This window comes from Phaethon aethereus (assembly GCF_964289735.1).
Source record: "Phaethon aethereus genome assembly, chromosome: 4".
Classification (NCBI taxonomy): Eukaryota; Metazoa; Chordata; class Aves; order Phaethontiformes; family Phaethontidae; genus Phaethon; species Phaethon aethereus.
The window spans coordinates 52,421,935-52,447,053 of record NC_138578.1 but is presented as its reverse complement, the minus strand read 5'-3'; the positions used below and the strand labels follow the sequence as shown (position 1 = coordinate 52,447,053).

Here is a 25,119-nt window from a genome sequence, read left to right as displayed (position 1 = left end):
AGACAAATTAATAGTGTTTATCCTATTGCTGTGGAGTTCGTAACTCACTCTCTTTGAGGGCAGGTAACTAGTGTGGTGCTTCATCTCTTTCCACATATATTATCTGGACTTTGGCCTGTTATCTTCTCCAGGGGATAGTCTCAATCTAAAGGTTTCTCCAATATGCAATCTAAATTCAGCTTGTTATTAAGGAGGATAATTATTATCAAAATTGTCTGCTTTTGAGTGGTTTCCAGTACACTTTATTAGATATGTGTCATGTCTTGTAAACTCGGGAGAAGTTATTTCTTAGTTATCCAAAATGATAATACTTCATACTTTAATCTGGTCACTCCACCCCAGCATCCGTCATACACATACTCATAAAAAATAAACATCGTGCTGGTTAGTTTAGGAGAGAGTACTGGAGCACCTGAAATCATGTTTCAATTTCTATCTTGAGTACTCTACTAGTTAATTGTATTGTCTTAAGAACTAACATATAACTCAGCCTTTATTTCCAATTAATTTGTTTCTGTTTTATTTACATTGCATTAATAGAAAGGAAGGAAAAAGCAGAGATTACACTCAATTCAGGTACTTTACTGAACCATGACAACTATTGCTCTTGAAGGGAAATCACAAGCATATGCTGTATTTAGGGAAATCTGAAAATATATTACCATGTTGTTATCCTTGACTACCCTAGCGAGGGATTATACATATGTGCCATCTGCAGTTCAATAACACTAAATTTTTAATGAGTTTATGAATAGTAGATAAATATTTAACATAGCTTTGTAGAAATTTGCATGTATTGAGCAATTGTTTGCCACTGCCAAAGAAAATGGCCTAATTCAGGGACGTTATTATTTCAGTTAGCAATTCCAATTGCTTCTGTGGAATCAGACCTGAGATAGGAAAATATTAACGTTGGAAAAGTTGTTCAAAGTGTCTGTCACTCATGCTTTGGTTCCCCTATTAGTCCGAGCAGCGTGGCATTTGCTGTTGCATCCATTGCGTGGCTGCGGTAATTGTGTGGCTGTACAACTCTTGTGCTGAAACCATGGTTGCATCTGTTCTGACAGATTTTAGCTGTGCGCCTTACGTGGTACTCCCTCTAGATGCCTCTAAAATGAAAGGGAAATACTGAGTTTATTCACAAATTTATTTGAAGCTTTTGCCTGGAGCATATGCAGGCAGATAGACTTCACAGAGGTTCCAAGTATTAAATTGATTCAGTGTCAAAAAGTAGAAAAGACAGGAAAACAGAAATCTTGCTTCTCAGTCACTTAATAGTTTGTAGACTTAAATAACATTTCATGAGAATGTGCAACTTGCATGTAGGTCATTCAGCAGTCTTCTTACAGAAGGGAAAGAAGTAGTCTGAAAACAGAGAAACCTCCCAGGTGACCAAATCTTCTATTTTGGTTATATGGATATAATTTCAAGGACCTTGTTGAATTAAAAGATTCTGTGGAACCACAAAAAACTGGAGAAAACTGCTTGTGAACTGTTGAAAAGCTGATTTGTCAAAATTTCTTAAAAAAGTTTGTCTTTAAATGTATTCTATTTTAGCAGAGTATGAGCCACGGGTGGCCATGAATTTCAAAATTTCGTGAGTCAATGGCCATTGCAGTGTACAAAACTGGTGTATGTGGGTAAATTTGTGTAAATATGTATTCATACAAATCTATTCTGTGCTTCATGTGGCCTCACAGTGCCATCATATGCCTGTAAGGAAAGACACAGGGACAAATGCCACAGTTCTCACTATTGTCTCTTCAAGAAAAGCTGTTTCCCATCATTTTTGCATTAAATACTGGTCGTCTGTCTTCTGAAAACTTCTGTTATGATTATGGTCTGTTGTTTAGAATGCAGGTCTGAAAGTTCATTGCAGCAAAAACACACCCTTTAATTCCTTTGCAAAGTGACTATGATCTATTCCTCATTAGAAATAGGTGAGGTAGTGTCATAAACTCCGGTGATTCACATTATATTGTCGAATGTAAATTATTTCAGTTATCCTTCTTCACTGGAACAATCTCTCGCTTTCTTCACTTCTTCACTACCATTGCCCTGACTGGCCCACAGCTATTAAGGAGATACACCATGCTGCAGTTCTGAGTATCTGGAGAATAATATCCTGGGGAGGCAATTTGAGGATCCTTTTGATCACACACAGTTAGACTTTAAAGAATAATCTACCTAAGGACATTTGTAATAAAAACTTTTTTTTTAAAGACAATACTGGCAGTAAACATCTGCCTTTTTTAACATTCTTGCTTAAGAAGGATCCTTGCTAAAGGATTCTTGTTTATGAGTTGGAGGGCCTCATTGAGAGGGCTTTAAACTGGATTTGAAGGGGGAAGGGGATAAAACCAGGCTCACTAGAGTTGAGCCTAGGGGTGGCATGCTGATGTTGGGGGCAAAATTGACAGCCCAGCTCAAGTGCATCTACACCAATACACCATTGCATGGGCAGCAAACAGGAGGAGCTGGAAGCCATTGTGCAGCGGGACAGCTATGACTTAGTCACCATCACAGAAATGTGGTGGGATGACTCACATGACTGGAGTGCTGCAATAGATGGCTATAAACTCTTCAGAAGGGATGGGCATGGAAGGAGAGGCGGTGGGGTGGCTCTATATGTTAGGGAGTGTTTTGACTGTATAGAGCTCAACGATTGTGATGGCAAAGTCCAGTGCCTATGGGTAAGGATGAGGGGGAAGGCGAACAAGGCACATATCCTGCTGAGTGTCTGTTACAGATGACCCAACCAGGACAAAGAGGCAGATGAGGCATTCTACAAGCGACTGGCAGAAGTCTCACAATCTCTAGCCCTTGTTCTTGTAGGAGACTTCAACTTACCAGACGTCTGCTGGAAGTATAACACAGCAGAGAGGAAACAGTGTAGGAGGTTCCTGGAGAGTGTGGAAGATAACTTCCTGACACAGCTGGTGAGTGAGCTGACCAGGGGAGGTGCCTCACTTGACCTGCTATTTACAAACAGAATAGGAGTGGTGGTAGATGCGGTGGTCAGAGGCCATCTTGGGCTTAGCGACCGTGACATGATAGAATTCTCGATTCTTGGTGAAGTGAGGAGGGGGGTCAGCAAAACCACTGCCATGGACTTCTGGAGGACAGTGAGCCTGTTCAGGTCACTGATTGAGAGAATCCCTTGGGAGACAGTCCTGAAGGGCAAAAGGGTCCAGGAAGGCTGGACATTCTTCAAGAAGGAAGTCTTAAAGTCGCAGGAGCAGGCGGTCCCCATTGTGCCGTAAGACAAGCTGGCGGGGAAGACGACCGGCCTGGCTGAACAGGGAGGTCTTGCTGTGACTCAGAAAAAAAAGGAGTTTATCACCTTTGGAAGAAGGGGCAGGCAACTCAGGAGGAGTACAAGGATCTTGTTAGGTCATGCAGAGAGAAAATTAGCAAGGCAAAAGCCCAGCTAGAACTCAATCTGGCCACAGTCATAAGGAACAACAAAAAGTGTTTTTACAAATATATTAACAACAAAAAGAGAGACAAGAAGAATCTCCATCCTTTAGTGGATGCAAGGGCAAACATTGTCACCAAGCATGAGGAAAAGGCTGAAGTACTTAATGCCTTCTTTGCCTCAGTTTTTAGTAGCCAGACCAGGTATCCTCAACGTATTCAGCTGCCTGAACTGAAAGACAGGGACAGAGAGCAGAATAAACTCCCCATAATCCAGGAGGAATCAGTTAAAAACCTGCTACGCCACCTGGACATGCACAAGTCCATGGGGCCTGATGGGATCCACCCAAGAGTACTGAGGGAGCTGGCAGAGGAGCTTGCCAAGCCACTCTCCATCATTTATCAGCAGTCCTGGCTAACAGAGGAGGTCCCAGATGGCTGGAGGCTTGCCGATGTGATGCCCATCTACAAGAACGGCCAAAAGGAGGATCCCGGGGACTACAGGCCTGTCAGCCTGACCTTCGTACCGGGGAAGATTACGGAGTGGTTCATCTTGAGGGCGCTCACGGGGCATATGCAGGACAACCAAGGGATCAGGCCCAGCCAGCACAGATTCATGAAAGGCAGGTCCTGTCTGACCAATCTGATCTCCTTCTATGACTGGGTGACTTGCCTAGTGGATGAGGGAAAGGCTGTGGATGTTGTCTACCTGGACTTTAGTAAAGCAAAAACTTTAGTAAAGTAAAAACTTGCCTTCTCAGGTAGACAAGACTTAAGTTTTTTTAATCAGTATGTGATTAAAAAAACATTAACAATCTAATTATTTTTTATAGCTTTTAGTCTTTTGTTTGTGGTGTTTCAACTTTGCATCTGTAAGTAGTCTACATGCACAGCATTGCAAACTGGGTTTACCTGTTATGAACACTAATCATCCTCAGATTGAGAGAGAATTTTTCAGTCAATTTCTCAAGTATGAATAACTAATGAAAAACCATGCTTGAAATTTCAGAGAGCCATTTTCTGGCATTTTTAAGAACATCATTAATGTACAGGTTTGACAGCTAGATAGTTATGAGACTGTCCTGTTTCATTAACAACGTTCTTTGTAGTTATTTGATATTCCAAAGTGAAAGCAGAAATCACACAAACTTTAGTGACATTTTTAAACAAAGTTACTATGCTGGGTGATTACAACTAGCACCTAAAATGTGGTTCCTCCTCAGTGTAGCACAGATTTATGTCACCAGAAGCAGTAGCATAATATTTACTTTGTTTCAGAGATGAGATCCTTCCTCCCTACTAGGATGAAAGTTAAACAATTTAAAGTCAGTAAACTATTTTGAGGAAAGGCATGATTTCTCTATATAGCCTGTGCACATGTATGTGTTTATGTACATGCTTTGAATTCTGTTTCTCAATGGTGTTATGGTGAATTAAATTGCTACCATAAAGAGAAAAATAATTTACTTTAACAAAGTCTAAAGCATATAAATAAAAATGACATCTCATCTAACTGTTTTACAAATACAGAAGGCATTTATAATCTTAGGAGTAATATGACAATCAGTTTTATTAATTGGTGATAATAATGTTGTCTTTTCAACATAGAGTATGTTTCTTTAGTTCCCAGTGTGCATTTTCATACAATTTAGCATGGTGTAGAGAAGGAGCAGTAGGGATTATGTATAAATGCATAGGTATTTAATAGCTAAATAGTGCTACTAGACCCTGTTATAATTTTCTGATGAAAGGCCTGTTTTTTATTTCAGTTCACATTATATTAAAAAATACAGTATATATTGTAATCATTGTAAGCTTTAGACTATAACTTGGTGCTATGATTGTATGAAGAAATAGATGTTTACCATTTCTTAGGCACACTTGAATCCAGATCCTGCAAGTGTATATGTATGCCTATGTGTGTGTATATATATTTCTTTAGCTGCATGAGAAATAATGACAGAAGTCACTATTTGCAGGACTGTGGTCACAACTGGGTCAGAGTACACAATCTGTTAAACATTTTAACTTCATGATTAGTTTTTGTTAATCTGAAATATTCCTATTTCCTTCCTTTGTTTTATTTCTCATCTGTACGTCATCTCATCTTGAGGGCACTCACGGGGCATGTGCAGGACAACCAAGGGATCAGGCCCAGCCAGCACAGGTTCGTGAAAGGCAGGTCCTCCTTGCCCAACCTGATCTCCTTCTATGACTGGGTGACTTGCCTAGTGGATGAGGGAAAGGCTGGATATTCTCTACCTGGACTTTAGTAAAGCCTTTGACAGTGTCTCCCACAGCATTCTCCTGGAGGAACTGGCAACTCATGGCTTAGACAGGTGTACTCTTCACTGGGTAAAGAACTGGCTGGATGGCCAAGCCCAGAGAGTTGTGATGAATGGAGTTAAATCCAGTTGGTGGCCAGTCACAAGTGGTGTTCCCCAGCACTTAGTAATGAGGACGGTCTTGTTCAATATCTTTATTGATGATCTGGATGAAGGGATCAAGTGCTCACTAAGTTTGCAGATGACACCAAGTTGGGTGAGAGTATTGATCTGCTCAAGGGCAGGAAGGCTCTGCAGAGGGATCTGGACAGGCTGGATCTATGGGCAGAGGTCAATTGTACGAGGTTTAGTTAAGGCCAAGTGCTGGGTCCTGCACTTGGGTCACAACCACCCCATGCAACGCTACAGGCTTGGGGAGGAGTGACTGGAGAGCTGCCTGGCGGAAAGGGACCTGGGGGTGCTGGTTGACAGCTGGCTGAATATGAGCCGGCAGTGTGCCCAGGTGGCCAAGGAGGCCAACAACTTCCTGGCCTGCATCAGAACTAGTGTGGCCAGCAGGAGTAGGGAAGTGATCGTGCCCCTGTACTCAGTGCTGCTGAGTAATGAGTAACTAGTAATAGGACAAGAGAAAATGGCCTCAAGTTGCGCCAGGGGAGGTTTAGACTAGATGTCACAAAAACTTTCTTTACTGAGAGAGTGGTCAAACGTTGGAACAGGCTGCCCAGGGACGTGGTGGAGTCACCATCACTGGAAGTGTTCAGAATGGCTGTAGACGTGGCATTTCAGGACATGGTTTAGTGGGCATGGTGGTGTTGGGTTGATTGGACTTGATAATCTGAAAGGTCTTTTCCAACCTTAATGATTCTGTGATTCTGTGATATATGTGTGTGTGTGTGTGTGTGTGTGTATGTGTATATATATATAAAAATATATATAGCGCGTGAGTGAGATTTTTAAGGGGCCCTGCAAAAAATCAAGAAATATGGATTGACTTACCATCATAGTGTATTGCAATGAGATATTCATATGAGATCAGTGATTTTTTTCTTGTTAAAGAAAAAAAGATGCCGTCTTTGAGAGATGGCATCGTTAGATACATGAAGCTCTTGCCTTGTTTAGCTTTGAATTGGTTATTTGAATGAGCATAATATAACTGAATTTTGAAAACAGCAGATAACCATGCACTAAGTAAAAACTTTTATCTTATCTAATGAACTACATGTTCTGACAGTGCATCAACCAGAATTTAACCAGTGTGGATGAGGGCATTCTTTTGTATGCTGAAGCATCAGTGTACTTCAAATCTGAATTTTTCTGAATCTTGACAAGGATGGTATTCAAGCAGAATTATTCAAAGTAAAATGAATTAAAGTGAAGCATATTAGTTTAAAAATAAACAAACTAACAAAACGCTGAATGCCCAAGGAGGGCTAAAAGTTTCCTTTTTCTTTACCTTAATAGGAGTGAGCATTTTTCTTTCTATTTAATTGGGGTGAAAATTGTATCTATGCTTAAGAAGAATACATATAAATAATACTTTGAGAACATGGTGTTTGTAATTGATGTAGTAGAGAATATCCCTTGCTTTGTACGTTTGCAGTCCTTCAAATTTTTGCTTCCTTTTTTGCTATGATAGGTAGTTAACAGTAAACACAACTTCTGAATAATATTATATGTTCTTAACAATAAATGTACAAAGTGAGCTCATTAACAATAATTATTTTGGGAAAAAAAAGTAGACTATGTTACATTTGCATTTATTATTAACATCTGTGATTGCATTTACCACAATTCCATATAAACAAGACATTTTATGAATTAGAATTTTTTATGGATAATATAGAATTTTATACAAAATTTACACAAATGTACCTTCTTGGAGAAAGATGGAATAAACTTTGTATGCAGAAACTTCACTGAATCTGAGTAAGACTAAAGCATAGTGTTTTTTTTAAAGGCAAGGTGCAGTTTTCACTGTTGTAAAAACCGTGCTGAGGTATGTCCTTGATTTCATCACCTTCTTTCTCAGAAATTGTGTCTCCTGAGCAAATAAATGCACGTTCTTTATTCCACACCAGCAGCAGTATGAAAAAGAATTCAACATAATGCACTCATGTATGAAACATTACAGTCACTCTATATATGTGCTTTGCCTAAATACGCTATTTTTAACACTCCTTTTTGCTAAACATGCATAAACTGTGCTGTTAAGTAGTAGCTGTTGCTGTCTGTATTTTTCTGCAAAACAGGTTTTGTTTTGATTCTCACATATCCGATTGTGCCATTTTCAGTGGATTTCTTTGTTTTAAAGAGGATTGTTTTTCATCTTTTATTTTACAGAGTTACATACATGGAAGCAGTCAGGCTCAGTTTGTTGCAGAATCACATATTATTCTTCTGCTGAGTATCCTTCAAACTGGTGATGAATAGAAAAAAGCAAGCTGAGGCACAGTGTGCTGTTATATAAAATTGCTCTGACAGTGAATATGATTGAACTTCTGAGAAGGTATTCTATTTTGGGTTACTTACTCTTTGTTTATATAAATATCTAATGTTGTTTCTATTTACTTCCAAGTAAAGCTGGCATTGCTTTTCACTAATATGTACCTTGTTATCTCCTTTGTTACTTTTATGCCTAATCTTAATGTTTTTCTTTTCAGTGTTATCTTTTCCGTAGCAGAAACTAACTTTACTTTCTTTTTCAGTCTTTATTACAAAAGCTAAAAATTCTATGTTAAAAATTATTTTATTTCTTTTAACTGACAAGGAAAGTATGCTGAAAATTACTAATCATGCATAAAGATTATTTTTCCTCCGGTAGTCTTTGGTTTGGGGTTTTTTTTTCCCCCTACCTAATCTAAACGGTTTACTACTGCTTCTGGAAACAACCCAATCCAATTTGCTCTGACATCAAGAAAGCCACTGAGACCTACTTTTACTCCTTCATTCTTACTGAGTCAGAGCAAGTTAAATTAATTTTTTCATGTGTGAATGTCTTAATAATCTGCAAGAAAAACTTATATACTATCTGGTTTCTTTAAACTCTGCTTCTAATCAGCTTTGTTCATTGAGTGAAAATTCTATTCACCATTTACCACTATTAAAATACAATAGTCCCATCACAAATACCTTCCTTAAGGAGAACAAGAGGAAGAAAACATTTCCCAATCTGAAGTAATAGCCAGATCTCAGAGTTTGATGATTGTAGCTACCTTCTTGTTCTCTCCCTGAAGTTATGTTGGCTTAGATCCCGCTGTTCCTCTGGCTTACCTGTCTACCTTAACGTTTGGCATTTGCTATCTGAAGAGAACATCGTCATTAGTTCTTTTTGCTTCATTACATTCATTTGCCTGGCATCAATTTTGCTACTTGTGAAACCTTATTTGCTCTGTAAATAGCCATTATAAATTTAATTTCAAAGTTGCGATCATATTTTGCAGACTAAATGCAATATTCACAATTGAACTGGAATACTGTGTCCAGTTCTGGGTCCCTCAGTAAAGGAAAGAGACTTACTTGAGCAAGTCCAGCAAAGGGTCACAAAGATGATTAAGGGACTGGAGCATCTTTCCTATGAGGAAAGGCTGAGAGAGCTGGGACTGTTTGACCTAGAGAAGAGAAGGCTCTCAGAGGGATCTTATCGATGTGTGTAGATACCTGATAGAAGGAAATGAAGGAGAAAGACTTTCTTAGCAGTGCCCTCTGACAGGACAAGAGGCAGTGGGCCCAAATTGAAAAACAGGAAATCAGTCTGAAGAAAAGAAAACACTTCTTACTGTGAGGGTGGTCAAACTCTGGAACAGGTTGCCCAGAGGGGCTGTAGAGTCTCCATCTGTGAAGATATTCAAAACCTGACTGGACACGTTTCTGGGCAACCTGGTCTTAGCAGGTTGCTTGAGCAGAGGGGTTGGATTAGATGATCTCAAGAGGTCCCTTCCAGTCTCAACCATTCTGTGATTCTGTCAATTCTCCAGGTTTTATATCATACCCCAATTAATGTTGTGTCAAAATCATAGTGTGTTTGTTAAAGTTTTAGAAGCACATTTATTTGTTCATTATTTCTAAATTTGAGCTCCTTTTCTTGGGAAGAGAGAGTTAAAGATAAATGGCTTTACCTGAAAACTGCAAAGTCAAAACTCAGTGATTATTAATTTAATTGCTACATTTTTTTACAGAGACAGCTGTTACGTTTCAGCTGAAAAGTTTCTTGTATAATAGATGGTGTGCATCTTATTAGTATCATCTTTATGCTTTTCTTTTATATAGCCACAACTTATTTTTTGATGTTTTTTGCTTTTCCCATACTGCCACAATTTAAACAAATTTGTTATCTAAACCAAATCCTGTTGGCTGCTTGAGAATGAGAAAAGTAAACCCGAAACCCAGTTAAGATTAAAAATAAACAAAAATTTTGTTCATGACATATTTTGTTTTTCTGACTCAGGCATGAAAGTGATATCTTTTCGTTGGCAGAGACTGTCTTTAAACTGGGAAGTTGGCTAACTACATTAAAGCAGCTGGCTGAAAGATTCCTTTCAGTGAGGTTGTTCATTGCCACTTGCAGAAAGAATTCTCTAAGGTTTCATTTCATGGCTCAATACTGTTGAGCTGAGTTTTTGGTCACACAGAAATTTCACAAGTGACATAAAACTTGTCAAGATTTCAACAGTTATGCATGGAAAGAATTAATATTTTTTTATCCTTTCAATGTTGGTAGTAATTATTATCTGCTTCATTGCTTCTTCATTATTTGTTTATTCAGGAAATGTTGATAGAAAATGTGAGAATGAGAAAAAAAAATGCCAGACTGATAAACAGTAGTACATTCACTTTATCCTTTGAAGTTTAAAAGAATTTTAAAACGAGACGTTACTATGCTGGTGATGTACATGCTTCATTTGGTTGCTTCTTTTCACTTTGTAGTAGTAAGAACAACGACAAGGTTGTCACTTCCTGCTAGATGTTGAAATGCAATGATGTGTTTCTCTATAAAGTGAATTTTTGATACTTGTGATAAGAAATGCAATGGAAATTCATATTTTCTCATACTTGCATTTAGATAGTGATTCTACCCAGTCTGCTAGATGGTTTCCATATAAAGATATGCTGTTTTTTCCAGAGCTGTAGCTACGTAATTAGGATATGGATAAAAAAGACTTGTGAAAATGTCAGATATTCAGTTTCCATTATACTATAAAGTGAAATTAAATTCACTAAAATGTATACAATGTTACTGATTACATACTAGGTGTATCCCACAAATTTTATAATATTTTGAACAAGTAGTTTAGTCCTAACAGGTGATTACTACATCTTAGTAGTAACATAATGGAAGTCCCTGCAGTAATATAGCACATACAATGTCACATCAGTAAAACAATTCTAAAATTAAAAAAAGCTTTTTGATTATTTTTGTAGTTAATTTTATTTCTATGATATGCTTTCTAACAGACAAAATACTGATATTGCATTTAGCAGCAGACCAGACTAGCTGAAATGATTGAACACTTTCTGAAGACATTAAAAACTCAGACTAAGCAAGCTCCTCAGAACAAGGAGGCATTCTTTCATTTCCAAAGTCCTAAACCAGGTTAGGTTTCATTCTGAGGCTCCTTAGAGATGGCTGATGGGGACCATCTTACAGAGTGCACTGTATCTTATACTGGGTGTGAAGTTTCCTTTTAGAAATTGAAGAAAAAAAACTACCATAATTTGACATAGACCTTCTTGAATTCCAGGCTGCAGAATTGTGAATAAATATTTGAGTAGGCTTTTAAGAACTGAGTGTGGTGGGTTGACCCTGGCTAGACACCAGCTGCCCACCAAAGCCACTCTATCACTCCCCCTCCTCAGCTGGATGGGGGAGAAAATACGACGAAAGGCTCATGGGTCAAGATAAGGACAGGGAGAGATCACTCAGCAATTACTATCATGGGCAAAACAGACTCAGCTTGGGGAAATTAATTTAATTTATTACCAATCAAATCAGAGTAGGGTAATGAGAAATAAAACCAAATCTTAAAAACACACCTTTCTCCCACCCCTCCCTTCTTCCCAGCCTCAATTTCTACTCCACAGCAGCGCAGGGAGACTGGGAAAGGGTATTGTGGTCAGTTCATCACACGTTTTCTCTGACGCTCTTCCCTCCTCAGGAGACGGACTCCTCACACTCTGCCCCTGCTCCAGCATGGGGTACCTCCCACGGGACACAGTCTTCCATGAACTTCTGCAGCATGAGTCCTTCCCACAGGCTGCAGTTTTTCATGAACTGCTCCAGCCTGGGTCCCTTCCACACAGTGCAGTCTGTCAGGAACAGATTGCTCCAGCGTGAGTCCCCCACGGGGTCACAAGTCCTGCCAGCAAACTGTTCCAGCATGGGCTTCTCTCTTTTCATGGGGCCACAGGTCCTTGCCAGGACCCTGCTCCAGTGCAGGCCTCCCATGGGGCCACAGCCTCCTTTGGGCATCCACCTGCTCCAGCGTGGGGTCCTCCACAGGCTGCAGGTGGAGATCTGCTCTACCATTAACCTGCAGGAGGACAGCCTGCCTCACCATGGTCTTCACCACAGGCTGCAGGGGCATCTCTGCATCTCTGCTCTGGCACCTGAAGCACCTCCTCCCCCTCCTCCTTCACTGACCTTGGTGTCGCAGGGTTGTTGCTCTTACATAATCTCACTCCTCTCTTCTGACTGCTGCTGATGTGGCCCACTTTTCCCCCCTTCTTGACTATGTTATCCCAGAGGCGCGACCACCATCGCTGATGGGCTCAGCCTTGGCCAGGGGCGGGTCCGTGTTGGAGCTGGCTGCATTGGCTCTATCGGACATAGAGGAAGCTTCTAGCAGCTTCTCACAGAAGCCACCCCTGTAGCCCCCCCCACTACCAAAACCTTGCCACGCAAACCCAATATACTGAGAAACAGTCCTTTATGTAAGAAGTAGCCCCTGTAATTGATACTCATTTTACCTGATGAGATGAGAATTTGTAGATCTTTCAGACTCACTTGCCCAAGCTAGTTCTAGACTGCATTATTTGAGGTGAAATGGTTGTGTGGTCGAGAGCACGTGGAGACACCGAGCTGGCTGAGTACAGAGGCAACTCCAGTCCAGCTCCAGCACAGCATGGCATCACTGCCTTTGTACTTGTTCCAGGAGCATTTTAGTCCAGAACAGTTTAGCTCCACCCTGCCAAGACAGACATCTCATGTATCTAATCTGTAATATATCCAAATGCACAGATTTGGCTTGGCATCCCGATGCAGTTTTCCCATTAGTAGGAACGCAGTACGAAGTAGCTGGTTGCCCATGCTCAAGTTGATCCAAAGTTGATCAGCTTTGCTGTGCAAACACTGATGCCTGCTCAGTCACTCAGATGGCACTCAGGAACAGGCTGTTACCTCGGGTGTGGAGCAAATACACAGAGACGACATCCAAAACTGTGCCAGAGCTAGTAAAAATCTTTGTGCGTGAGCACCTAGCAGAGAACAGTAAAAGAACATGGTTAGATATGATAATGCTTGTTATATTATTCACTGTGACTTTCAGGCCATTGCTACTCTGAAACTCTGAGGAGTTCATGTTATGCTGAAAACATGACTGTTACTCAGTTTTGTTGTTACTTAGCTCCCCTTTCTCTTTTCTTGGGGAGTTAACTTCAAGAAAGTATCATAGAAATCATATAAATGTTGGTTGAAAGGGACCTCTGAAGATCACATACTCCAGTCTTCCTCTTAAAGCAGGATTATCACCAACACCGGATCTGGTCTTCCATGTTTAGCGCAAATGTTTAAAAACTCCAAGGATTGGGATTGCATAATCTCTCTGGGCAGTTACAGAAGTGAAATTGATCCTAACTTCCAGTCTGAACCTCCCAAGCTGCAATTCATGGCTCGTGCTGTGGTGTATAACAATCTTGTCTGTCCTAAGGTTTTGGCTTCCCTTTGGACTTTTTGCCGGCCTTGTAAAATTAGTGGAGTCTTCAGTGATGTTTTCATTAAAAAATGAACAGAACATTCTATGGGGTAATTAGATCCATTATGTTTTAGATTTTTTAATTGCCTAGGATGAAAACAAAAGGAGAGGTTGGCTTTTATTCATGCTTCTTTACAGCTCTTTCCCAGCCATAGATTGGCAGGTAATTTTTTTTATTTTTTTATTTTTTTTAGCACTGAGGGAATGCTTTAATATTTATTTCCAGACAAAAAGTAATACTGAATAAGTTAGGTATAAATTTAATTTGAGGTTACATTTAGTCATCCATAAAAATATGCAGGTCTTTCTTTTAAATACCTGCTTTCAGTTTTCTTTGAAATTGACCAACTTTGATTTCCTTCCCAGGAGCAACAGAACCTTCTTATCGTTTGCAATCGAGAAGGAGGTTTTATGTAATATATAATGGCGTTTATCCCTACATCAGCCTGATGACCACTCCTTCAAGCAACTGGGTGTAACTTACACATATAATAATTTAGGGTGTTAGGTAGAATTATATCAATATTGGGACTTTACTGTGAAGCAGAAAAGTTATGAAAAAGTCATCACAGAAATGGGCGTATAACTGCTGTGGAATAAATGTGACAGACTGCACCAACAAAAATTATTTGCAATAAGAGCATGGGATAGATTATATTTAAACAGAAATCCTTTTTTGTTAAATGGGTTTGAAAGCAGTAGCTTCTGTGGAGCTATCAACATGCTAGATATTGTGCAGCACGTAATGCAAGGTTTTTGTTTCTGAAGAGTTTGAATATCTCTGAGGACCCTAAGACTGCGTAATTTACACAGATGGGTAACGTTGTTCACATGAGTAATTCTGGTAAGACAGTCTATTTGTTGGCTAGATATCTAATTCTACCACACAAAAAGAGCATATATCTAAACACATTATGATTTAACAGTAAAGTTTAGCATCTTCTCAACTTATCGTCACATTAACAAGATAGATAAAGAAGGATTGTGCAAAACAAAGCATCCAACCATAATCAATGTTTTTGAGACAGATCTAGCATACAGGATATTACAGCTTCTAGCCACTGATGAATACCTTCTTATTTCTTTTTAATCCTTTTTTTTAATTAATTATGGCACAACATTCTAGAGCAATGAATTTTCAGTGTTAACTTCATGTAGTATGCAGAACTACTCCTTTAGGATGTTTTTTAGCCTATAATTTGCACAATAACTATACTGTGTGACTTTAATAAGTCATGGGAAATAGTCCTTCTGGGTTTTTTTTTCTCTTCTATTTGGGACTTTGTAAAATAAGCCATATAGATTTCTCCTTTTCTCCTTACCTGACAGAAATGGGGTCATAGATAACAGGAGTCAGTAGAAATTATTAGATATTTATTAAAAAAAAAAAAGTGTAGGGTCGTTTGACATTCTTAGAGGGACAAGGAGGAGGATATAAAGACGAATATTGAAGTACCGTTGCTAGAATTAGGGAGGATAGAGTTATTAAGACATACAGGCAGAAGAGGTATAACTGTGGAATTAAGAGCTGTCCTTTCCTAAGAGGAACAATGTGAAGTAAACTGCACAATCAGTATTACTGTTGCAATTAACAATAGTTGAATACAGGTAAGAGTGTGTTGATTGTTGTAAACAGAACAGCCATTGGAGTATGCAGTGTTGAGCTGTAAATATGGCTCTGGGTGTGAAGACACAGCAAGAAAGATAAGGAATAGTAAGGTTAGATAGGCTGTGTTGAAGTTGAAAGATTTCTTCAATTCTTTCATATCTCTCTGGTAGACACTAATCGGTACTTCTAATGAATGTCCATTTTCATCAAGTTTTTATGTCATTCCCTGGAGTGGGATGTAATGTGGTTTTTTTAATGTAATGTGTCATATTTTTTTCCTTTTGCAGTAACAGTGAATACTATACAGAGTAAGTGTAAAAGTCGTAGTAAATATTTTCTTTCTCAGAAGAGTTTCAGTTATTAAGTAAATTATTTGTTGTACAGGAGATAAATCTAAACCATTATTATAGGAATTACCAGTTATTATTAACCTGATAATTTTTCTCATTGTTGATATTAAACTTAGTTGACTTTGATGCTGATAAAACACATGCACCTAAGTAAAAATGGAAATGTCTTTTCAGCTTGTTAATTTGAATTCCCAAGACAGAGTTTAATGTGACAGCTATGTAGGCGGATATGAGATGTTGATTGAGAAGGAGAAAGAAACGTGATTGATTGGTAATAAAGAAAAAGACAAATCTTTTCTGTAGCATTAAAGTTACACCTATTATGAAAGACATTTCCTGTCCTACAGAGTGAATTAAGTGTATTAAGTGCCTCTCTCGTGTAAGGAGACTTAACCACAGAATGAATTTAAATGGGAGATGCCTTTCTGTGTGTCAGTAGGGATTGTGCAAAGTCACTGAGCATAAGAACCTGAAATTTTGAGTCAAAGTCTGTAGAAAAATACTCATTTAGGTCTCAGTAGTAACTTTTATTAGTTGTGCATAATGGAATCAAATTGTGTTCCCCAGAGATTAAGTAAAAGTGAATGATGATGACAACTAAAGCAGTGAGATAAGGGTTTTGTATGCTTGATCTTAAGGATGAGAAAAAAGGGAAGAACACCACAGTGGGAAAAGATAGAATTAAAAGCACAGAATTAGAGCATATTTAAGCGTGCTTCTTAATTAACTATGGAAATCAATGTCTAAAGCAGCAAAACATACTGCACGTTTTCTATTCTTTACTTGCATTATCCACCAATACCATCTGCTAACCTTGTAGGCTCTTCTGGAGGCTGCCTGATTCCTCCTAACTCTGATGAAGCATAAGGAGATGATAGCTAGAAAGATGAAGAAATTTCCTTACATTACCTCATTCTCCTCCTGCTTGACCCTAAAGTAATTCATAATATGACATTTTAAGAAAGATGTCAGAGAAATACACAGAGACCTTAAATTTACAGCTGGGCATTTGTCAATGCAACATATAACATAATTCTCTTTCATTAGCTAGTTGAATGATACTGGATTTGGTGAAATACCTTCATATATGGTGTGCATACTCTGTATGAAATTACCAACTCTGTAGTTCAGTAATCTTCAATCATTTCCAAATTTTTGGCTCTAAAATTTTCCAATGTAAATGCAGACCCCTGCAAAGCAAATTTAGCTGTCGGCTGCTCTGGCAATTGCCTCATTTTTATTTGTTTGTACCTGACTGCCTGTTCACAGACCAAGAGACATTCACTGACCGCAGGCTGAAAACAGCAGCATTTTTAAGGGTTTCTTTAGGCGTCAATTAATAATTTTAATGGTTATTTGAATTGTTAAGAAACATATTTGTTTGAGTGGCTAAATGATGCAGAAACATAGTCCAAAGTTAAACATTTTACCTTTTGGATCCACAGATAGCTTTTACTAAATTGAATATTCTTCAAGTACGTTCAGCTAAGAATAAACTGTCTGTTAAGATACTGCACAGGTCTTTAACAATGAAGGAAAGTATAATGCCAGCATAGAGCCATACTGATGATGATTTGTGATATAGAAAAAAAAATGTGTGATATTCTTAAAACGATTTATGGGTGCTTAGAGAGAGCGAGTGAGATGGTGTGTGTGCATGCTGAAGGATCAAGTGTGTACTAACAAACAGATGAGACAACATACTAAGTCTAGTGATTAAAGTGCTTGAAAATAAGGTAGATGTTTGGAATTAAGCGTTAGAATAGTGAGAGAAAATGATATAGTGTCATAAATACTTATAAATAGCTCAAATAGAGTTTGGTTTAGGCAACGTATCTGTTTAAAAGTTCAGAAATGAAGCTATTAAGAAAAATTCATTTCATTCATTTTAATCTCTGGTATGCTTAACATTAGGGAAACTAAAGTACTGTTATACATCTGCCTGTTCTGGAGATATGTATACTTCTTTGATTTGTATGTCTCTAGGCAAGAAAATTTGTAGAGACAAATTATAAAATGTAAATAAGGTTAGAAAAAATATTTATTTTGTACAGTGGCAAACCACACAATAAGAATTTGCAAGATGGGCAGGACTAACCCTGAAACTCCATCAGATGTAATTTACAAAACCAAAAAGGTCATAAGTAATAAATGTAAAAATCATCTCCCCCAGAGTTAGTTTTAGGTGATCCTAAAAGATGAAGATGAATATTAGGATGATATGAACATGAATAATTAGGATGTAAATTAGGCTGAAAATCCCTGAATGTTTGATTAGTGATTTAGCACAAACTTAGTCAGGTATCTGTGCTACTTTGTTGCAGTTGAATTAAAACTGATTCCAGAGTTTTTCTCTTCTCTTGAACCTTTTATATGGCCTTTCCATTCTCAAGTGTCTAAGAGCATCACAAGAGGGACGGTTCCATTAGATTATCTGTGGATTAGAAAAGACAGTCTCATAAATTGAAGGTAAAACTAATCAAATGAATAATAATGAAACTTTTTCACTATAGAAGATTCTATATTAATATCAAATTGATTCTCTGCTCTGTTAAAATGAACAAAAAGCATCAAAAAGGAAAGTGGTATAGTTTGGTTGGCATTTAAATGGTTGAAATGCAAACTTCCAGCTACTTCATTGTTGTGAGTTGCATATTTCAAGGAGTTGAGGTGGAACTCCAGTGCCAAGACTCATGTAATAATTCTTAAAATTCTTGAAAAGCCATTTGGTGTAACTGAAGCCAGAAGGTTTTAAGCTGAAAAAATGTTCAGTGTTACTGTGGGTAGCAGTACAGCTACATTTCAGGCCATTAAAAAATACTGAAGTACATCTTGATTGTGTACAACTAAGGCTTAAATTAATTTCATATTCAAATAAATAACTTTCAGACTGTGCTCCACTTTTTCAACTGCTGAGTTGAGAGTCATCCTTCTTCACTGAGATGAGACATACAATAATTGGTATCTTAAACATGCCTCCTTCCTCAGCCCTCAAGGCCTGTTGCATCATCCACCGGGATGGTTATGGTCTAACTGAGAATTGACTGCACATTTTTTAATAGCATAAGTGGAATATTAGAATAATTGCTCATTGTTTCCTGAACCGAAGCAACAATGTCTTGAAAGAAACCATGAGACCTGTTTCATTGCAGAACCATACTTTTTGTCTTCATTAGTTTCTTCAACCTATGATAAAAAAGTGGCTAATACCTTGTTTTCAAGAACTGCATGTAGGTGAAGAATATTTCCTAAATAGAATGTAGCTGAAGAATATTTCCTAAATAGAATGACTAGAATTTATATTATGCTTAGCATTTTCAAATGTAAGTTCAAAGTTAAATTCACATAGAAATAGTTCAGATAAAGAACCTGTAATGTGGTCAGGATTTCTGAAATTATAGCAGGTATTTTGGAACTTTAAGTAGTAGTAGGAAGAAGTTAAGACAAATATCTCTCTCAGTTAGTGAAATATGCCCCCCTTGTAAAGGGCCAGCAAAGAATTTCTCATCACCCCCAGAAAAAAGAAAAAAAGAGAAGACAAAACACCATAGATTTTCCTGTTGATCATAGTACTCCTTCACAAAAAATGTACGTGCTCTTCTTTGTTCCGTGTGTGATAAAGTGAACCAGAAGTTTTTAAAGTTTGTGTTAATCTCTCCCCATTTTAGTGAACAGTAAACTGAGCACAGACTCGAGTGGATTAATATTTTGTTCTCTAGTTTTTCTTGCCTATGTGTTATTAAGCAACTACATGATCTGCAACTATGTGTATAATGCTAATGCCAGAGTTTGTACTCTTGGCAGAAGTCCAGCAGAACCAAACGTTTTTCACAAAAGTAACCAAGTATTAGTCAACCTATTTTCTTAATAAACTTATTAAAGTGATTAGATAATGCTACATTAGTGGCTGGCTTTTCTTAACAGAGTAGAAATATATGTGGATTTTTTTTTCCTCATCCCTTCTTGTTGCAGTTTCCTCAATTAATTCATTTTTATGCTTTTGTAACTTTTGAAAGCAGAAAACTGAATGATTCTCATGACATTCTTTCCAACTCTTTTTCCTACTTGAAGCATAGCAGTAGCACAGGAGATTTTCAGTCTCTTATGCTCATGGATGTGAATCTTAACAGGCAAATTTTTTAGAAAGTAATTTTGCCTTCCATTCCAATTTCCATAGTCTTGTGGATTCCAGGATTGTTTGGGTTTTCTCCCCACAATATTTTACAAATTATTTTTTAATATTTGTAATAAGTTTCTGGAAAACTTGAATATAACCACTGATTCACAAGAGCGACCCTATGCCTTATACCTAGTGCATGTGTGAGAAAGTACTTTGGGCTACTAGTGTGTTTCTAATTACTGTCTAATTTAGTACTGTAGATGATGTCTATATTGAAGAGGTGTTGTTAATACTTATATTTCCTTGATGTTGCCTATTGGCATCTGCCTCCTTTCACCACCAGTGTTCACTTTTTTAAATCCTGTTATTCTTCATTTGACTTTTCTCATTCTATGTATATGAAATTTGGAAGTCTCAAGCCTGAATCTCTGATGAAGTGTGAAAATGTTATCATTAACATTTCTAAATCCTGTTGCTCAGGCTCTGCTTAATTGAAATTGAATTGAAATTTCAGAAGTCTTAGAGCATTTTTGTCTAATTTTGAACGTTTCTAACATTGTATTACCTGTGTTTGTAAACAGAAACATCATTCTTAAAGTTTGTACTCATCCTGATACCTAGCCCTGGGGTAAGCAATGCTTAAAAATTCGACCTTGTTCAAGAATCAGTTAACTCTGGTGAAGTTCATATTTCCTGGAATTGTGAGGTACAGCTCCCATGTTGCACTCCTGCTTCAGTATGGTATTCAGGCATACCTCCCCTTCAGAACAGATGTTATGCACAGTAGTAACCATTCCTTTTTGTTTATACAGTTTCAAATAAACAATTAAGTGAATGGTTTAAGATCTTGCTACATTAGTTAAATTGTTCTATCATTATGTACTTGTTCACATTTGTAACAGTTATAATGGGACAATAAAACACTGAAAGTGACTTGAGGACTTTGCCTCTGAGATGTTTCTCTGCTAAACTATTAAGCAATATGACACTAAAGAGGGAGCTAATGTCTTATCTAAAAGCAGAGGAAGATAAAGTAGTCCAACTGCTTCAGTCTGCATCAAATAACCAATGAATTGTGTGCAATAACACTGCATGATTTCTGGTTCTTATAGTTTTCATTTTTTAAAATAGTTTACTACCAATATACAGAATATTGTAGGATATTGGGGAACAGCTATTTCCATAACTGTCCAAAATTTGTGTGTCCTACCTGACGACTTGTTCCTTAAAGCTTTTTGAACCTTCTCTCCTTTTTTATCTAGAAAGCATAAAGGAAAATCTTACTACACATTTTTGCCACAGGTGGGTGTATTGGTGCAGTACAGATTGTAGTATGCAATTTTATATAGAAATACTTCTGTGCATTTTATGAACTTGAAAGCTTTAGTTCGTAGATGTACCTTTGTGGCTTTCTGAGGTATCCACACATCTGCTGTTTTCCTTGACAATGGCAATCCAGATGCTGCTATCACCATGGGAATGGTACTCCTGAATGAAGCTGCTACCTCCAAAGGGGATGTTGGAAAAAGGAGAAGTAAGTTGTTTAGTACAACTAAGTCAATGTTTAGACAATTGGAAGACATTGGGAAATTACAAATGAATATCTAATTAAATTTTCAGAATGAAAATTCACAGGAAAATTTCAGAATGAAAATTCACGCTTCATTCACGTGAAGTTGTAAGAGTAGAAATATGTTTCAAGCATACTCAGCCAAGATATATCTTGACACGGTATCTCCACTGCATAATACTGCATAAATGCTTTTTAGTTCTTGAATTATATTGAAAGTCAGGGACATAAAGAACAAGAGTTTGGAAACATTTTTTTCAAAATTAATTTAGGCATTTAAGATGTGTAAGATGACAACATCCAAAGGAGTGTGAAAACTCTTTTACTTGGTGCACTTTGCCACTACCATGTCTCCAGAGGAAGGTGAAAGCCCAACAGTAGATGTAGTACGGAATTTATCCAAATCTGTAATGTCTAAAGATTCTTAGTCTAAAGTGCAAGTTTTATATTTTTCTAAATGTTGTTGTCAATCAGAATATTTGCAAGATTTTTTGGCAATGAATTGCATAAACACACAATATGAAAGTATTTTATCCAGATTTAAACTTCCTAACTGTTACGTCGAACAAACTTTTACTGAGTATGACATGGGTTGAAACAAATATGCCTGTCTGCCTTTGTACCTTTTAGAATATTTTTTCATATCTCCTACTGTTTACTCTTTTTCTCATTTAAGACCTTTGAAAAATGCCAGCCTTCCTACACTGCTTCCTCTTTCTTTCTAGATCAGTTCTTTAGCTTCTTCTGTGTAATACACCGTAATGCAGATAGGGCTAGACAACTATTTTCTCTAAAACCATTCTATAATTCTTCATAATCAGTGGTTGAACAGTGACTAGAGCTCTAATCTATAGTGATTTGAGGGTCTCCGTTAATGAGCTGTATATGTATGATTTAATTCTGAATGTCTTTTACAGTATGTAGCTTTAATACTGATGTCAAAAGAGACAGTGACATGAGTTTAATTGGAATATGACATTAGATCACGATTGAGATCCAGGTCTCTGAACATAGACACAACAAAATAACAGTGGGTTGCATTACAAATTCAGACTCTGTTCTGCTTGTGGCCGTTACGTGAATGCTTTCCGTGTACCTGCCTTGCATTGTTCATGCTTCGCATTGTTCATGCTTCGCAATTTATTCATCCATGCTTTGAAATCATATTTGTGAGTGGTGATTTCTTTATAATGAAGTGTGTTTATAAGATTTGTACAGGGCTAGTTTTCTCAAAATAACGGCAGAAATTTTATATTTCAATTGACATATGGCAGTTTCCACATGGTCAGTTTAAATGAAAAAAGGTGTCATTGTCACTTTCCCTGGCTTCATGGTTGCTCATCCTTCACTCAAAGCCAGCACACTTTTGAAGCATGAATATTGCAATTAACTAGCAAAGGTTTGGCTAAAGTAGGACTAGTATAAGAAGAGAAGCTTTTAAAATCAAAGTAGCTCACTAGAACCAAAATATTAGCTAACGTATATGAGCTGCATCTCAATTGCATGCATCAACTTGTAACATATTGCCTTTTTTTTTACTTATTTACTTGCACTTGAGCAAGCTATCATGATCAAAAAGGTTTTATGCTATTATTACAGAGGATGCCAACTGATGTTCCAAATTTTGTTTGTTAATTAAAGCATTTACTTTGCTAATTCATTCTTTGCCTGGAAAGGCTCAAAGCACTTACATCGGGATATTATTGGAAGGTCTGCATTACTGTTGTTTATCTTCAAAACCTAGAGATTTCTATTGCTATCAAGAGTAAAAAGTGATTTGGCCAGCAGCCTTGGAACTTACAACAGTGAAATGTTTTAGCCACGGTGGCACGGGGGAGAGAATTGGAAGAGTAAAAGTGAGGAAACTCATGGTTTGAGATAAAGACAGTTTAATAAATAAAGCAAAAGCCGCGCACGCAAGCAAAGCAAAACAAGGAATTTGTTCACCACTCCCCATGGGCAGGCAGGTGTTCAGCCATCTCCAGGGAAGCAGGGCTCCGTCACGCGTAATGGTTTCTTGGGAAGACAGACGCCATAACTCCGAACGTCCCTCCACCCCTTCCTTCTTCTTTGTCCCAGCTTTATATACTGAGCATGACGTTATATGGTATGGAATATCTCTTTGGCCAGCCTGGGTCAGCTGTCCCAGCTGTGTCCCCTCCCAGCTTCCCGTGCACCCCCAGCCTGCTCGCTGCAGGCCAGCACGAGAAGCTGGACTGTCCTTGAGTACTTAGCAACAACTCAAAACATCAGCACCTTATCAACATTTTCTCATCCCAGATCCAAAACATAGCCTCACGCTAGCTTCTGTGAAGAAAATTAACTCTACCCTGGCTGAAACCAGGACATTACTAAACTGCCTTTGCTGTTATTTCAGCCTTAGATGGTTGACTAGAGAGAACGTGATTCCATTAGTCAAGGGATATTTTTCTAAATGTAATTTGTTTTCCAAAAAAAGAACAAGCAAATACCTGAAATTACATTGCTCGATATGTGTAATTTACAGGGTTATTAAATCCATTATCAGCAGTAAGGTGTTTGCATCCACATACATTTGAGTTGCAAATTGCTGCTCTTTTTTCTTGAAAATACATTCACACTGACAAGTTATTTTTTTTAATAACTGTGAATATTATTTCCATATGTGTTTGAAATCATGTCAAAAGATACTGGGCATCAGTAGTCAAGGCAGTAACATTTTTATATTTAACTGTGTCGAAATTTTCAATAAATGATTGACATAATATTCTTTGTAGAGATTCCAAGTTTATTTTTTTTATGTGCTAATAAACAAAGTTATTTTCTTTCCAGTAATATGTCTGGTAGGCCTGGGTCTGGTGGTCTTTTTCTTCAGCTTCCTGTTGTCGATATTTCGCTCCAAATACCATGGCTACCCATACAGGTAATTTCTCATTGAATTCTCATCTTACAGATTGTGATAGCTTTGTATAAGTTTAGGAATAGCTTTCAGGTAAACAATCTTTGATTTTTACTGCTGAAGGCTGTGGGAGCTGGAAGAAGCAGGAAGAATGGTGATTAATTCAAGCAAACCAAAAAGGGCTGGAAAGCTAATGTTGTTAACATGACTATTAATGCAGACCAGTTAAATGGGTTTGAGCACAGATGTGTGGCATACATAGTGCCCCATGAAAAAAGCAAAAGAAAACATGTGCTTAAGTTTCTAAACATTTATTAGATATTTGTGTAAGAGGTACATAGGACAAGGCACAAAAACACCAAACCAGTGTACAGTGCTAAGCTATGATGTACCACTAAAAGTACCCTCTTCTTTTGTAAGCTACACCAGAGAGGAAAGAAAGGGTTATAGACTGTCTTAATTACATGTACAGCTGTCAATTAAACAGTTAAAATTTGTCTGACAAGCAGAAAAAGTAGAAAATTAGTAAAGAAAATACAGTTCTTGCTTTTTGTAAGTGGATGCTTTCAGCTGTGAGGTCACCTACAGAGGTAGTCCAGACTTCTGATTCACATCTTCTTGCTGATCTGCTATATTTATTTTTTTTTAGTAGCCTGTCAGAAGCAGGTGGCCCATAGCATTTTCTGGTGATCCTGGTATCATTTTCAGATGTACATGAAAAAGCCTAGCTAGAGGAAAAGGAAAGGTGCAATTAAGCAAATTGTCAGTGCTATAGTAATGATGGACCTGGCTACTGAGGTAAACACAATATAGTGACATTTCCCGAGTCACCAAGTTTATGGAACAAAACAGAGATCTCTTGGGTTTTTTTCTCCCTAAGCTTTGTTTTGTAGGATGGCTAAATATTTTTCATGAGGAAGAGT

The 25,119-nt window shown here is 37.7% G+C and overlaps 1 protein-coding gene across 3 annotated transcripts in view; it reads left to right on the top strand.

Moving 5' to 3' along the window:
• The window catches only part of TUSC3 (tumor suppressor candidate 3), a gene marked incomplete at both ends in the record, with an annotated part of 129,565 nt that extends 105,341 nt beyond the window's left edge, over positions 1 to 24,224 (top strand). For all 3 annotated transcript variants that reach the window (XM_081999793.1, XM_081999792.1, XM_081999791.1), the window contains 3 exons: positions 8,043 to 8,106; positions 21,208 to 21,282; positions 24,130 to 24,224. In XM_081999793.1, the coding sequence (XP_081855919.1) occupies positions 8,043 to 8,106; positions 21,208 to 21,282; positions 24,130 to 24,224 (234 nt within the window). The remainder of the gene's footprint in view (positions 1 to 8,042; positions 8,107 to 21,207; positions 21,283 to 24,129) is intronic.
• Between the last annotated feature and the right edge of the window lie 895 nt (positions 24,225 to 25,119).